The 12,718-nt window shown below is 42.7% G+C and overlaps 1 protein-coding gene across 2 annotated transcripts in view; it reads right to left on the minus strand.

Annotated features, from left to right (window-relative positions):
- Window positions 1-10,542, minus strand: part of LOC111972645 (WD repeat-containing protein 26) — a 21,786-nt gene extending 11,244 nt beyond the window's left edge. For both annotated transcript variants that reach the window (XM_023999664.2, XM_023999663.2), the window contains exons 1-5: window positions 9,802-10,542; window positions 7,742-7,841; window positions 7,101-7,157; window positions 3,136-3,272; window positions 2,522-2,619 (exon numbers count right to left, since the gene is read on the minus strand). In XM_023999664.2, the coding sequence (XP_023855432.1) occupies window positions 2,522-2,619; window positions 3,136-3,272; window positions 7,101-7,157; window positions 7,742-7,841; window positions 9,802-10,085 (676 nt within the window). In that variant the 5' untranslated portion in view covers window positions 10,086-10,542. The remainder of the gene's footprint in view (window positions 1-2,521; window positions 2,620-3,135; window positions 3,273-7,100; window positions 7,158-7,741; window positions 7,842-9,801) is intronic.
- Between the last annotated feature and the right edge of the window lie 2,176 nt (window positions 10,543-12,718).

The following is a 12,718-nucleotide window of genomic DNA, read 5'->3' on the forward strand; positions in this document are numbered from 1 at the left end:
TCTGTTTAAACAGCCACACTAACATCGAGTGGCTGCTGCCAACATTGACTCAACTCCAGCTCACTTTAATAATGGAAATTGATCAAAAATGTATCACTAGCCACTTTAAACAATGCTACTTAATATAATGTATATGTATATACTGTACTCTATCATCTACTGCATCTTGCCATCTTTATGTAATACATGTATCACAAGCCACTTTAAACTATGCACTTTTATGTTTAATACCCTACTTTACTCATCTCATATGTATATACTGTACTCGATACCATCTACTGCAACTTGCCTATGCCGTTCTGTACCATCACTCATGTCGGCTGCAGTGAAGGAGAGTCCGCAGGTTTTGGTAGCGGGCCGTGTCAGTGGCACTGTATTGTCCTCAAAGCGAGCAAAGAAGTTATTTAGTCTGTCTGGGAGCAAGACATCCTGGTCCGCGACGGGGCTGGTTTTCTTTTTGTAATCCGTGATTGACTGTAGACCCAGCCACATAGCTACACTGTTTGTATTCGGCCATGTTTCCGGTCACCTTGCCTTGGTTAAAAGCAGTGGTTTGCGCTTTCAGTTTTGCGCGAAAGCTGCCATCAATCCACGGTTTCTGGTTTGGGAATGTTTTARTAGTTGCTGTGGGTACGACATCGCCGATGCACTTTCTAATGAACTCGCTCACCGAATCAGTGTATTCGTCAATGTTGTTGTTGGACACAATGCGGAACATATCCCAATCCACGTGATCGAAGCAGTCTTGAAGCGTGGAATCAGATTGGTCAGACCAGCATTGAACAGAGCTGAGCGCGGGAGCTTCTCGTTTTAGTTTCTGTCTGTAGGCTGGAAGCAACAAAATGGAGTCGTGGTCAGCTTTTCCGAAAGGGGGGCGGGGGAGGGCCTTATATGCGTCGCGGAATGATCCAGGGTTTTACCAGCCCTGGTTGCGCAATCGATATGCTGATAGAATTTAGGGAGTCTTGTTTTCAGATTAGCCTTGTTAAAATCCCCAGCTACAATGAATGCAGCCTCAGGATATGTGGTTTCCAGTTTACATAGAGTCAAATAAAGTTTGTTCAGGGCCCTCGATGTGTCTGCTTGGGGGGGAATATATACGGCTGTGATTATAATCGAAGAGAATTCCCTTGGTAGATAATGCGGTCGACATTTGATTGTGAGGAATTCTAAGTCAGGTGAACAGAAGGACTTGAGTTCCTGTATGTTGTTATGATCACACCACGTCTCGTTAATTATAAGATATAACCCCCAGTCCCTCTTCTTACCAGAAAGATGCTTGTTTCTGTCGGCGCGATGCATGAAGAATCCAGCTGGCTGCACCGACTCCGATAGCGTCTCTCGAGTGAGCCATGTTTCCGTGAAGCAAAGAACGTTACAGTCTCTGATGTCTCTCTGGAAGGCAACCCTTGCTCGGATTTCATCAACCTTGTTGTCAAGAGACTGGACATTGGCGAGTAGTATGCTAGGGAGTGGTGCGCGATGTGCCCATCTCCGGAGCCCGACCAGAAGACTGCTTCGTTTGCCCCAAAACACAGGATCCGCTTCGGGAAAGTCATATTCCTGGTCGTAATGGTGGTGAGTTGACGTTGCTCTTATATTCAGTAGTTCCTCCCGACTGTATGTAATGAAACCTCAGATTACCTGGGGTACCAATGTAAGAAATAACATGTAAAAAAAAAACAAATACTGCATAGTTTCCTAGGAACGCGAAGCGAGGCGGCCATCTCTGTCGGCGCCGGAAGTACATTGGGATGAGTACATTGGGATTGGGATGAGAGTAAAGGAAAAGCAGCCAACAAGTGCTCAGAATATTTGGGAACTCCTTCAAGACTGTTAGAAAAGCATTCCAGGTGAAGCTGGTTGAGAGACTGCCAAGAGTGTGCAAAGCTGTCATCAAGGAAGAGGGTGTCTACTTTGAAGAATCTCAAATATATGTTTAGATTTGTTTAACACTTTTTTGGTTACTACATGATTCCACGTGTGTTATTTCATAGTTGTGATGTCTTCTTGAATCCCCGAGCTGACAAGGTAAAAAAAAAAAAAAAAAGTCGTTCTGCCCCTGAGCAAGGCAGTTAACCCACTGTTCCCCGGGCGCCGAAGACACGGATGTCGATTAAGGCAGAGGGGTTGGGTTAAATGCGGAAGACACATTTCAGTTGTACAACTGACTAGGTATCCCCTTTCCCTATTGCTCTACAATGTAGAAAATAGAAAAACCCTTGAATGAGTAGGTGTCCAAACTTTTGACTGGTTCTGTACATAGGCCTATGGTACATGGCCTTCAGATTACAGGCCTACCTAAGAGTAGAGCAAAACAACTGGCTAGGTAGTCTGCTCTGTTCCAGCTGTTATGGGCAGCCTAGCTGTGTGGAGGAAAAGGTGCTTTTTGTTTCCTTAAGCGTCCTTGCATCAATGACCTTTGAAATATCTGAATATTTTATTATGTAATGTGATTTGTGGATTCAAATATTTTACTATGTAATGTAATATTTAAAATGTGTGTGGTCAGTGTTCTCACTCTGTAGCTTGTCCAGTAGTCGGCAGCGGGAGTTTGTGCCTTTGCCCTCCCACTCAGTCTTGGCGCGCAGGTCCTCTGCATGGCTACACATCAGATACCTACACAAAACAACGTGAATCAGACTACAACACACACCTCTGGATACATCACTGTTATGCATGACCCGTAATAACAGTATCATTAACCTGTATTTACTGTAGTAACACTGTATAACCTGGTTATTACACCAAAGACACAGATTGAACTAGGACAATGTGACGAATGATCAACCACTGATGCAAAGTTGGTTGTTAGTTTGTCCTTATAATTTATATGTTTTCAATAACTGCCTAATGGACAGACTGATATACCCACTGAGTATCTGTATGCAGTAGTTGGCATTATTGTTTTATTTTCATGCTGAATATTTGGATGCTGTCCACGTTGTACTTGACAGCGTAAAAGTTGATGATTGACTTGTGTTGACTACTTGATTTATGTTAATCAAGTGATAGATGAACTGAGTATGTGAATCCTGTTTGCGATAGTTGATTGATGTGATCGGGAAGGGACTACAATGGCATACTGACTGCGCGCGCGTGTGTGTGGGGCGAGGCACTGATGTGATGACGTACCCGCTGAGAACATGGATGCGGTCCGTGTTATACTTGAGCGGTGTGAGCTCTCCCCTGAGCACCTGCAGCGCCTCGAGAACCTTCCCGTCCTCCAGGTACTCCAGATACTTCTGCTGCAGGAGCAGGAACTTCATACGCTACAGAGAGGGAGGGAAGGAAAGGGGTAGAGATAGATGGAGAAGAGAAAGGTGGAGATGGAAAGAGGGGTGAGGAAATATGAGAAAATGAGTGGGAGGGGTGTTGATAGATTCAAAACAACCCCCCGATGACTAATCCTGTGCTCCAAAGGGGGCAGGCACTCATACCGACATCGTTTGTGTGACAGGCAGCATTGCCATGGTGAGAGTAAACGGGCGCCTATGGTTGGCCTTGTTGGCTTAACCCCAGAGACCTCACTGTGCCAGTTGTAACTGGCCACTTCCTTGTTCAACTTAATACTTGTACTTGTAACAACAAACAAGAGTGTTAACCAGTCTGGGTATTTTGGTCAGTTGTGATACTTCTGGTATTAATAAAAGGGAGTCTGTCTTATGGGCCTGCAGTGTCTATCACAGCCCAAAAAACGAGGTAAAGCACCGTAAAACAGACACATATGTTTTCAATTATATCTATGACTCTGGTCTATAAATTACCATCGTCAAGTGCCAACCATGATCATAAGAGCAGCCATTCTAGGTTGACATACACTACATGACCAAAAGTATGTGGACACATGATTAGGCCTGGCTCACAGTCGGCGTTCCAATTCATTCCAAAGGTGTTCGACGGGGTTGAGGTCAGGGCTCTGTGCAGGCCAGTCAAGTTATTCCACACCAATCACAACAAAAAAATTCTGTATGGACCTCACTCACTGCACAGGGTTATTGTCATGCAGAAACAGGAAGGACATAATCATTTAGAATGTAATTGTATGCTGTAACATTAAGATTTCCCTTCACTGGAACTAAGGGGTCTAGCCGAACGATGAAAAACAGGCCCAGGCCATTATTCCTCATCCACCAAACTTTACAGTTGGCACTATGCATTGGAGCAGGTAGCGTTCTCCTGGCATCTACCAAACCCAGATTCATACGTCGGACTGCCAGATAGTGAGGAGTGATTCATCACTCCAGTGAACGCGTTTCCACTGCTCCATGGACCAATGCTTTACACCAGTCCAGCCGACGCTTGGCATTGTGCACGGTGATCTTAGACTTGTGTGAGGCTGCTCAGCCATGGAAACCCATATCCTGAAGCTACCGACAAACAGTTGACGATGCTTCCAGAGGCAGTCTGGAACTCTGTAGTGTGTGTTGCAACCGAGGAGAGACAATTTTTAGCCGTTCAGTTCTTTGAGTGTGGCCTACCCCTTCGTGGATGAGCTGTTGTTGCTCCTAGACATTGTCACTGCAAAATAACAGCACTTACAGTTGACCGGGGCAGCTTTAGCAGGGCAGAAATTTGACAAACTGACTTTATGGAACGGTGGCATCCTATGACAGTGCCACACTAAAATTCACTGAGCTCTTCAGTAAGGCCATTCTACTGATGTTTGTCCATGGCTGTGTGCTCAAGTTTATATACCCATCAGCAACAGGGTATGGCTGAAATAGCCAAATCCACTCATTTGAAGGGGTGTCCACATACTTGTGTGTGTGTGTGTGTGTGTATTGCATGCAGTCTTGGTATAATGCAGGGCAAAAACTTGCTATTTGTTTTTAAACATTCATAAAATAGGATAGCCTACATCTTACAGTTAAAATTGATTATATTCGCAATAACAAGCCTAGCTAGTAAGTGCAAAATGAAACTCCACAGGTGCAAGACTAAGCTAAGCCATAGGAGACCATTTTGATATCTAGCCTATCCTGTGTCCTAATGAGCTAGCTAGGTCTGATACGTATAATTTAGTCTAGCTGCAGTCCTCAGGGTTCTTTAGTTGACATATGAACTTGCTGTACCCATGGGAGAGGAAACTCCTATAATTTACAAATCACAGAAGCACTGAATGATATACAGTACCAGTCAAAAGTTGACACACCAACTCATTCAAGGGTTGTTCTTTATTTTTACTATTTGCTACACTTTAGAATAATAGTTAAGACGTCAAAACTATGAAAAAAAACTAATGGAATCATGCAGTAACCAAGTGTTAAACAAATAAAACTTTTTTATATTCTTCAAAGTAGCCAGCCTTTGCACTCTTGGAATTATCTTAACCACCCTCACCTGGAATGCTTTACCAACAGTCTTGAAGGAGTTCCCACATATGCTGAACATTTGTTGGCTTCTTTTTCTTCACTCTGCGGTCCAACTGTGGAGGTCAGGTCATCTGATGTAGCACTCCATCACTCTGCCTTTTGGTCAAATAGCCCTAACACAGCCTGGAGGTGTGTTGGGTTATTGTACTGTTGAAAAACAAATGATAGACCCACTAAGCGCAAACCAGATGGGATGGCGTATTGATGCGGGAGCCATGCTGGTTAAGTGTGCCTTGAATACTAAATAAATCACTGACAGTGTCACCAGCAAAGCACCCCCCACACCACCACGCTTCACGGTGGGAACCACACATTCGGAGATCATCCGTTCACCTACTTTGGTCGGAGCCAAAAATCTCAAATTTGGACTCATCAGACGAAAGGACAGATTTCCACCGGTCTAATGTCCATTGCTCGTGTTTCTTGGCCCAAGCAAGTCTCTCCTTCTTACTGGTGTCCTTTAGTAGTGGTTTCTTTGCAGCAATTCGACCATGAAGGCCTGATTCATGCAGTGTCCTCTGAACAGTTGATGTTGAGATGTGTCTGTTACCTGAACTCTGAAGCATTTATTTGGGCTGCAATCTGAGGTACAGTTAACTCTAATGAACTTATCCTCTGCAGCAGAGGTAACTCTGGGGCTTCCTTTCCTGTGGCGGTCCTCATGAGACCCAGTTTAACCATACTGCTTGATGGTTTTTGCGATTGCACTTGAAGAAACTTTCAACGGTCTTGAAATGTTCCGCATTGACTGACCTTCTTCATGTCCTAAAGTAATGATGGACTGTCGTTTCTCTTTGCTTATTTGAGCTGTTCTTGCCATAATATGGACTTGGTCTTTTACCAAATAGGGCCATCTTCTGTATACCACCCCTACACTGTCACAACACAACGGACTGGCTGAAACACATTAAGGAAAGAAATTCCACAAATTCACTTTAACAAGGCACACCTGTTAACTGAAATTAATTCCAGGTGACTACCTCATGAAGCTGGTTAACAGAATGCCAAGAGTGTGCAAAGCTGTCACCAAGGTGGCTACTTTGAAAAATCTCAAATATAAAAAAACATTGATTTGTTTAACACTTTTTGGGTTACTACATGATTCCATATACGTTACTTCATAGTTCATAGTATAAATAAAGAAAAACGCTTGAATGAGTAGGTCCAAACTTTTGACTGGTACTGTATATGAACTCCATTTCAGGGCTCCATCAGAATATGCATGGATTATTTTTTGTTGTTGTCAAATAATACTAGTGGTGGCAAAATGTAATTGAGAAACATTCCCTACACTTACCATCTGACTAGCAAATGACTAAATGCAGGATATTATACCCCCATGTATGAGAATATCTGTTATAAACATTCCATTCAGTCCCTCCAAGGCATTCCGGGAAACACTTGAAATTCCACAGCCAGAAAGGATATGCCTCACAAAGGGGTGAATTTATATTTTAATTATTTAGCAGACGTTCCTACCTAGAGCAACATACAGGAGCAATTAGGGGTAAGTGGCTTGCTCAAGGGCATACAGGCACCTAGTCAGCTTGAGGATTCTAACCAGTGACCTTTCGCAGTTACTAGCCTAATGCTCTTAACCGCTAGGCTACCTGCCTCCCACGTTCTAATCTAGAACAGTCAGGTTTGGGACAGAACCGTTCTAGAACCCGTGTATACCCCTTTCACTGCATGGCTGACTGTCTATGAGGTCAGGTTTGGGCTTACCACAATAGCGTTCGGAGAATGCATCAGTGCTCTCAGCTCGTTGAGATCATTCTCAGCCTGGACCAAAACAAAGAGAGAGGGGCAGGGGGAGACAAATAGTTGGCTCAGCACTTCCTCTCCACAAAAACGGCAAATCAAAACAGTTTACTACTACAAGGCACCACCAGTAACAACACTTTCTCAGTGTAGGAAGTCAAAAACTGTCATTTTCATGGAGTGTGAAGCCATTTTGTTGCTACAGTTCAGATAGTGCTCAGTAGTATCTGTACATTTATGGGATAAAAAATAAAATATGATGTACATTTTTACAAACCCAAGGTTCTTGGAATGTGAGCATTTTGTGTCAATGTAGAAGAGAAAGTGCAGCCAAAGGAGCTAGTTTTATGATCAAATAACACATTCCTAAAGATCCCTTACTAGAAACGTACATATATATTTGTTTCACAGAGTTGCAAGCTTTTATTGATTGGCACCTATGTTTATTAATAGCACTGTTCATTTACTCCATATGTAGACTAATGTTGGTGTTGTACATGTGATAGATACTTACACTTAGTAACAGAACCATGTTATCGGTACTGTCTCTAAACTTAAGCGTAGCATTATAGGTGCAGGTGTAACTATGGTAACCAGGGACCCACCTTGTCCCACTCCCCCTCCATGACGTGGTTGCGGAACTTCGTGGCTGAGGTATGTTCCAGCCTGCAGCCCGACTCCTGCATCAGCAGGTCCACTGTTTGACTGCGGAGAAGAGAGGGGGGGAAACATTACCTCAATGTTTACTGCAAACATTAACTGAACATTAGAACAACAAGACAGACAGAATGTAAAGGAACTGAAATGTCAGCCCAAACTCCGATTGATCACAGAGGTGGATTAAACACTGATTGCCTAAATGTTTGTTTATAGCAAACGTTTGCTTAATATTGGCCAACAAGACAGACAATGGACATGATATGTTATACCAGACAGACAAAGGAAAGAATGAGGGAGAAAAACAAACACCTAAACCATATCCAGCAATAAGAAGTGGCATGTGTTATCATTCTAGACCAGACAACTGCGAGTGCTATAAGTGTGCTGAAAAGGTGTCTGTGCTAAGATGGAGTGGAGGGGGGGGGGGGGTGTACTGATGCCAAGGCATGATGACATCATCCTCAGGTATCAAAGAAGAGTGGCGCAGCAGAGTGTTTTCAGCTTCACCCTGCTGAGTCCGACAAGGTTCTCACTTGCCGTTCCACATTTGAAACGTAGGGTCGTCAGTTCCATAGCAGACAATGTATATTGCTGATATAAACACACCCAAACAGGCCGTGTAATGTCAGTCCCACTACCACACAGTCAGTGGCGAGCAGTAGCAGCCTGGGTCTATCGAACACTGCATTAACAGTTCATTATGGTGACAGGGGCCAATTTAGCCTTGGAGGGCTCAAAATATCGTTTTCCTGCCGAGTCCTGATGGGTTCAGCTTGCGCCATCTATTATTAGATTCAACCAACGTTTCTAATCTAAAACTGCTGGTTAGACGCGAATTCAAGCGCCGCCATGAAACCATACCCAAGTTGGGAAGCCGTTCTGACTACTTCACCAGGCACCAATAATGATAAAACGAGTTAAATATCACTCTGACCTAAAGTGCATCTAGTGCTATAAATTGCGATTTTTGTGTCTTAATTTGCACTACTGACATTGTTGACATGAGTGATAGACTATTATTTGCAGAAAAATAAAGATGACAACGTCTGATCACATCACATAAGTAGTTCGAAAGATAAACGTAACAGTGCAGTGGTATGATAAGGGGGCTGGCTGTATGATAGATAATGGTTGTTGTCGTTGAAGACGACCGCCACTCAAAATATTTCAAAAGAACCACTGAGTGGATACAAAATGACCCCGTCCGTTTTTCTACGTTACAACAATTTATCAAGCAAAACTTATACCGACGTTCCCTTTGTAAACACCAAATGTCAATGTAATAATAAAACCAAAGCATCGAAAGGGACAAATAAAGGGATAACGCAAAACGAAAAACGAATCGCCGCTCTACAACAGGGTATTGTTGTTCTCCCTACGCACTTTTGCGCAATCCTCTAAATGCAGATATTTCATTGCAGAAAACTACTCTACATGGTTCCACAGTATAAATAAAACAGGCCAAATTTAATCGGCCCTCATGACAGGCTATGGTCAAATACGTCCTATGGTTATATACGTAATTTGTAGCCACACAAGTCATTATGGATGTTTCGTTGGATTACAAGGTGATGTAATGCGATTTCAATCCGTGTAAAAAAAATATCGCTAGATAACGTCAATACAACCCACAACACGCATAGTTCAACTAACTAGCTAGCCTAGCTACTCACTGAAGAAAGTTGGTTCGAGGTAAATGTAGCCAACCAAATTGTGTTTTTATTCTGTATAAGCGTGAGAATAACCCCCATAACGAAGGCTAGCTAACATTTAGTTGCGCTATCTAGCTACCACTCCGTATTGTGCAAGATGGACCCCTTCTCCTTCAACTAACGTTAGCCTGCTAGCTAACTACCCCCTCCCCCATGTTTGTCCGTCAACCGCAGAATTCAGTTATCAACTGCCGCCATGCAGTTTCGCTCAAAACACGTACAAATAAATAATATTTAATGTGCTTGTATACTTCATGAGCTTTTCGTTCGAATGACACATCGTGTAAACTTACTTTAGCCCTAACCCGTCGAGATGTTGTCCTATTAATCGGATGACATCTTCCTCAGACTGCGAAAGTCGTTTCTTCTTTTTCATGGAGCCAACCTCCGAACCCGAGGATGTGGAGGCGACACAGGTCCCAGACCCCAGTCCGGCTCCAACACTATTCCCATTGTTTGTGCTGGTTAGAACTCCATTGGAGTGTGTTCCCACCGCCGAGGATGACTCCCCGTTTTGTGCGCTGTTCAGGCAGGAAAGCTCCGAATCCTGTCCTTGTCCTTCCCCGTTTGATTGCATGTTATTGCCGCTAAGATTGTTGACAGGGGTTCTGTTAAAGTGAATAGCAGAGGTGGCTTGGTGATGCGGAGAAGTAGTAGTAAATCCCAAAACAACTCCAGAAAGGCCTGTCGCAACTGTTGAAGCCCCGGGCTCTCCTGCTCCCTCCGCCGCCGAGGCTCGGTGTTTCTTCCGCGGGGGCGGCGACGCTCCGTCGGTGTCCGAGCCGGAGGAGAAGGAAGCGGAGGCCAGAGTTTCCTCACCGAGAGCGGCCGTGATTAGAAGCCGGCGAAGCCCCGGGTGGGAAAGGAGGTCTTAGCTCCCAGGATTCAGCCCTCGTAACCGGCTGAGAACGCACTGACTCTGTGGTAACTAGTCCCCTCAGTCGCTCCGTTTTTGTTGTTGTTTCTCTCAAAACAGCTGCAACCCCCTAATGGAGTCCAGACACACATCATTGGTCCAGACACGCTAACATTACCGGAAATTCACATATTACCCTGCTTCCGGGTAGAATTATATAACCAATAGGTGGCGCATGAGAACCAATTTCGCATATTGATTGTGGTTATGATAACAATAAATACATTATGAGAAAATGGCAGACAGAAATTTCTTCAGATACATAGAATTAATTCGTGATGTTCTACTCATTGTCAGTGTTTTTATTAGAGGGGTCACTGTCAGTGTTTTTATTTGTGGGTTCGATTACAGGCCATTTTTAGCGGTAGTGTATATATATATTTCAATATAAAAAATGTATCGATCCGTGTACGGCTCGTTCAAACAAAATCTGAATTTAAACAACGAAGACAGATAATCAAATGAATTCATGTTTCTGTTGTAGGCTATTGGTTTAACGGTACACGACACGCCATCCCACCAACAAATTATTGGTAACATCCTACAGTCTCACGGTGTGTAAAACATTGCAGTGCTTCCAAAACCAAAACAATTGCAAATATGTGATATTCTAAAAACCAACAATTACTATAGTTTTCTGAAAGCATTGCGAAGTAATACGACATACATCCGTTTTTAGTCTTCTCTGTGGATCTGTTACACGTCTTCCTCTTAAATTTGAATCTGAACTGAATGTTTGAGAGCTTTACAATGGGGTGAAAAACAGTCACATAGTCATAGTCACATCCTCATACTGTCTCATAGTCCCTTCCTGTAAGGCATAATGCTTCAAGGAGAAAATATGCAGTCTGCCAGATTTTCAAAGCGAGGTCGTTTAGTATGCGATGCAAAATGCATACATGGTGCAACAATGGCCCCCAGAGGCCAGAAATAATACTATAGTTTACTGTCATTTCACTGTGCCGAGGATTGCAGAAATACTGTACTGTACTATAGGTTGAAATACACACAGACAACGGCAACCCATCATTCAGGGCTGCTTTGAGCACGATAATTTTTTGCAATTTTTATATATATATACACACTACCGTTCAAAAGTTTGGGGTCACTTAGAAATGTCCTTGTTTTTTAAAGAAAAGCAATTTTTTTGTCCATTAAAATAACATCAAATTGATCAGAAATACAGTGTAGACATTGTTAATGTTGTAAATGACTATTGTAGATGGAAACGGCTGATTTTTTTAATGGAATATCGACATAGGCGTACAGAGGCCCATTATCAGCAACCATCCCGCCTGTGTTCCAATGGCACATTGTGTTAGATAATCCAAGTGTATCATTTTAAAAGGCTAATTGATCATTAGAAAACCCTTTTGCAATTATGTTAGCACAGCTGAAAACTGTTGTCCTGATTAAAGAAGCAATAAAACTGGCCTTCTTTAGATTAGTTTGTGGGTTCGATAACAGGCCATTTTTAGAAGTAGTGTATATCAATGTTTCACTATCTATTTTTTTKGGGCTTGCCTATTTTGCATGTTATGTTGGCATTAATACGTGTCACATATCAGTTTGCAAACAATGTAAAAAAATATGTATAATTCAGTTAATAAAGCTGCATACACACATGGTCTGTTTTTTGTTTTTTTGAGGCAGCTCCAAAATGCAGGTGTTTCAAGCCTAGCTCAGTGCTTTCTGTGGTGTTGGGGCGAGCCAGCAGAAAATAGGAGCATTGCGCCGTGATTGGCTCAGTGTTCTGTCACTCATGGGGACAGTACGTCATCACCAAGTTTAAGTGCTTAGTAAGGGTAGACATCCAAAATTTCAGCCCTTTGGGTCCTGCCATAGAGTTATAATACCGGTACCCCCTGTATATAGCCTCGTTATTATTTTATTGTGTTACTTTTTATTTTTTACTTTAGTTTATTTGGTCAATATTTCTTAACTCTTCTTGAACTGCACTGTTGGTTAAGGGCTTGTAAGTAAGCGTTTTACGGTAAGGTCTACACTTGTTGTATTCAGCGCATGTGACAAATAAAGTTTGATTTGATTTATTACAAGTGCCCTTCCAAGAAGGCTCAAGGTCATTGGCCACAGATAAAATGACGTCAAATCACGTTATATGTACAGTAGCTTTGATTGGACTGATCATGTCAACATCTTACTTTCAAAGTCTTAGCTTGCAGTCATCATCATGAATCAAGTGGACAATCTACTGGCAAATCCTTTTTAATTGTTGTCATATGAAGAAAAATAATGAAGAGAAATTATAGAAAAAATGTATCGGTGCTCATCGG

This window comes from Salvelinus sp. IW2-2015, linkage group LG14 (genome assembly GCF_002910315.2).
Source record: "Salvelinus sp. IW2-2015 linkage group LG14, ASM291031v2, whole genome shotgun sequence".
NCBI classification, from domain to species: domain Eukaryota; kingdom Metazoa; phylum Chordata; class Actinopteri; order Salmoniformes; family Salmonidae; genus Salvelinus; species Salvelinus sp. IW2-2015.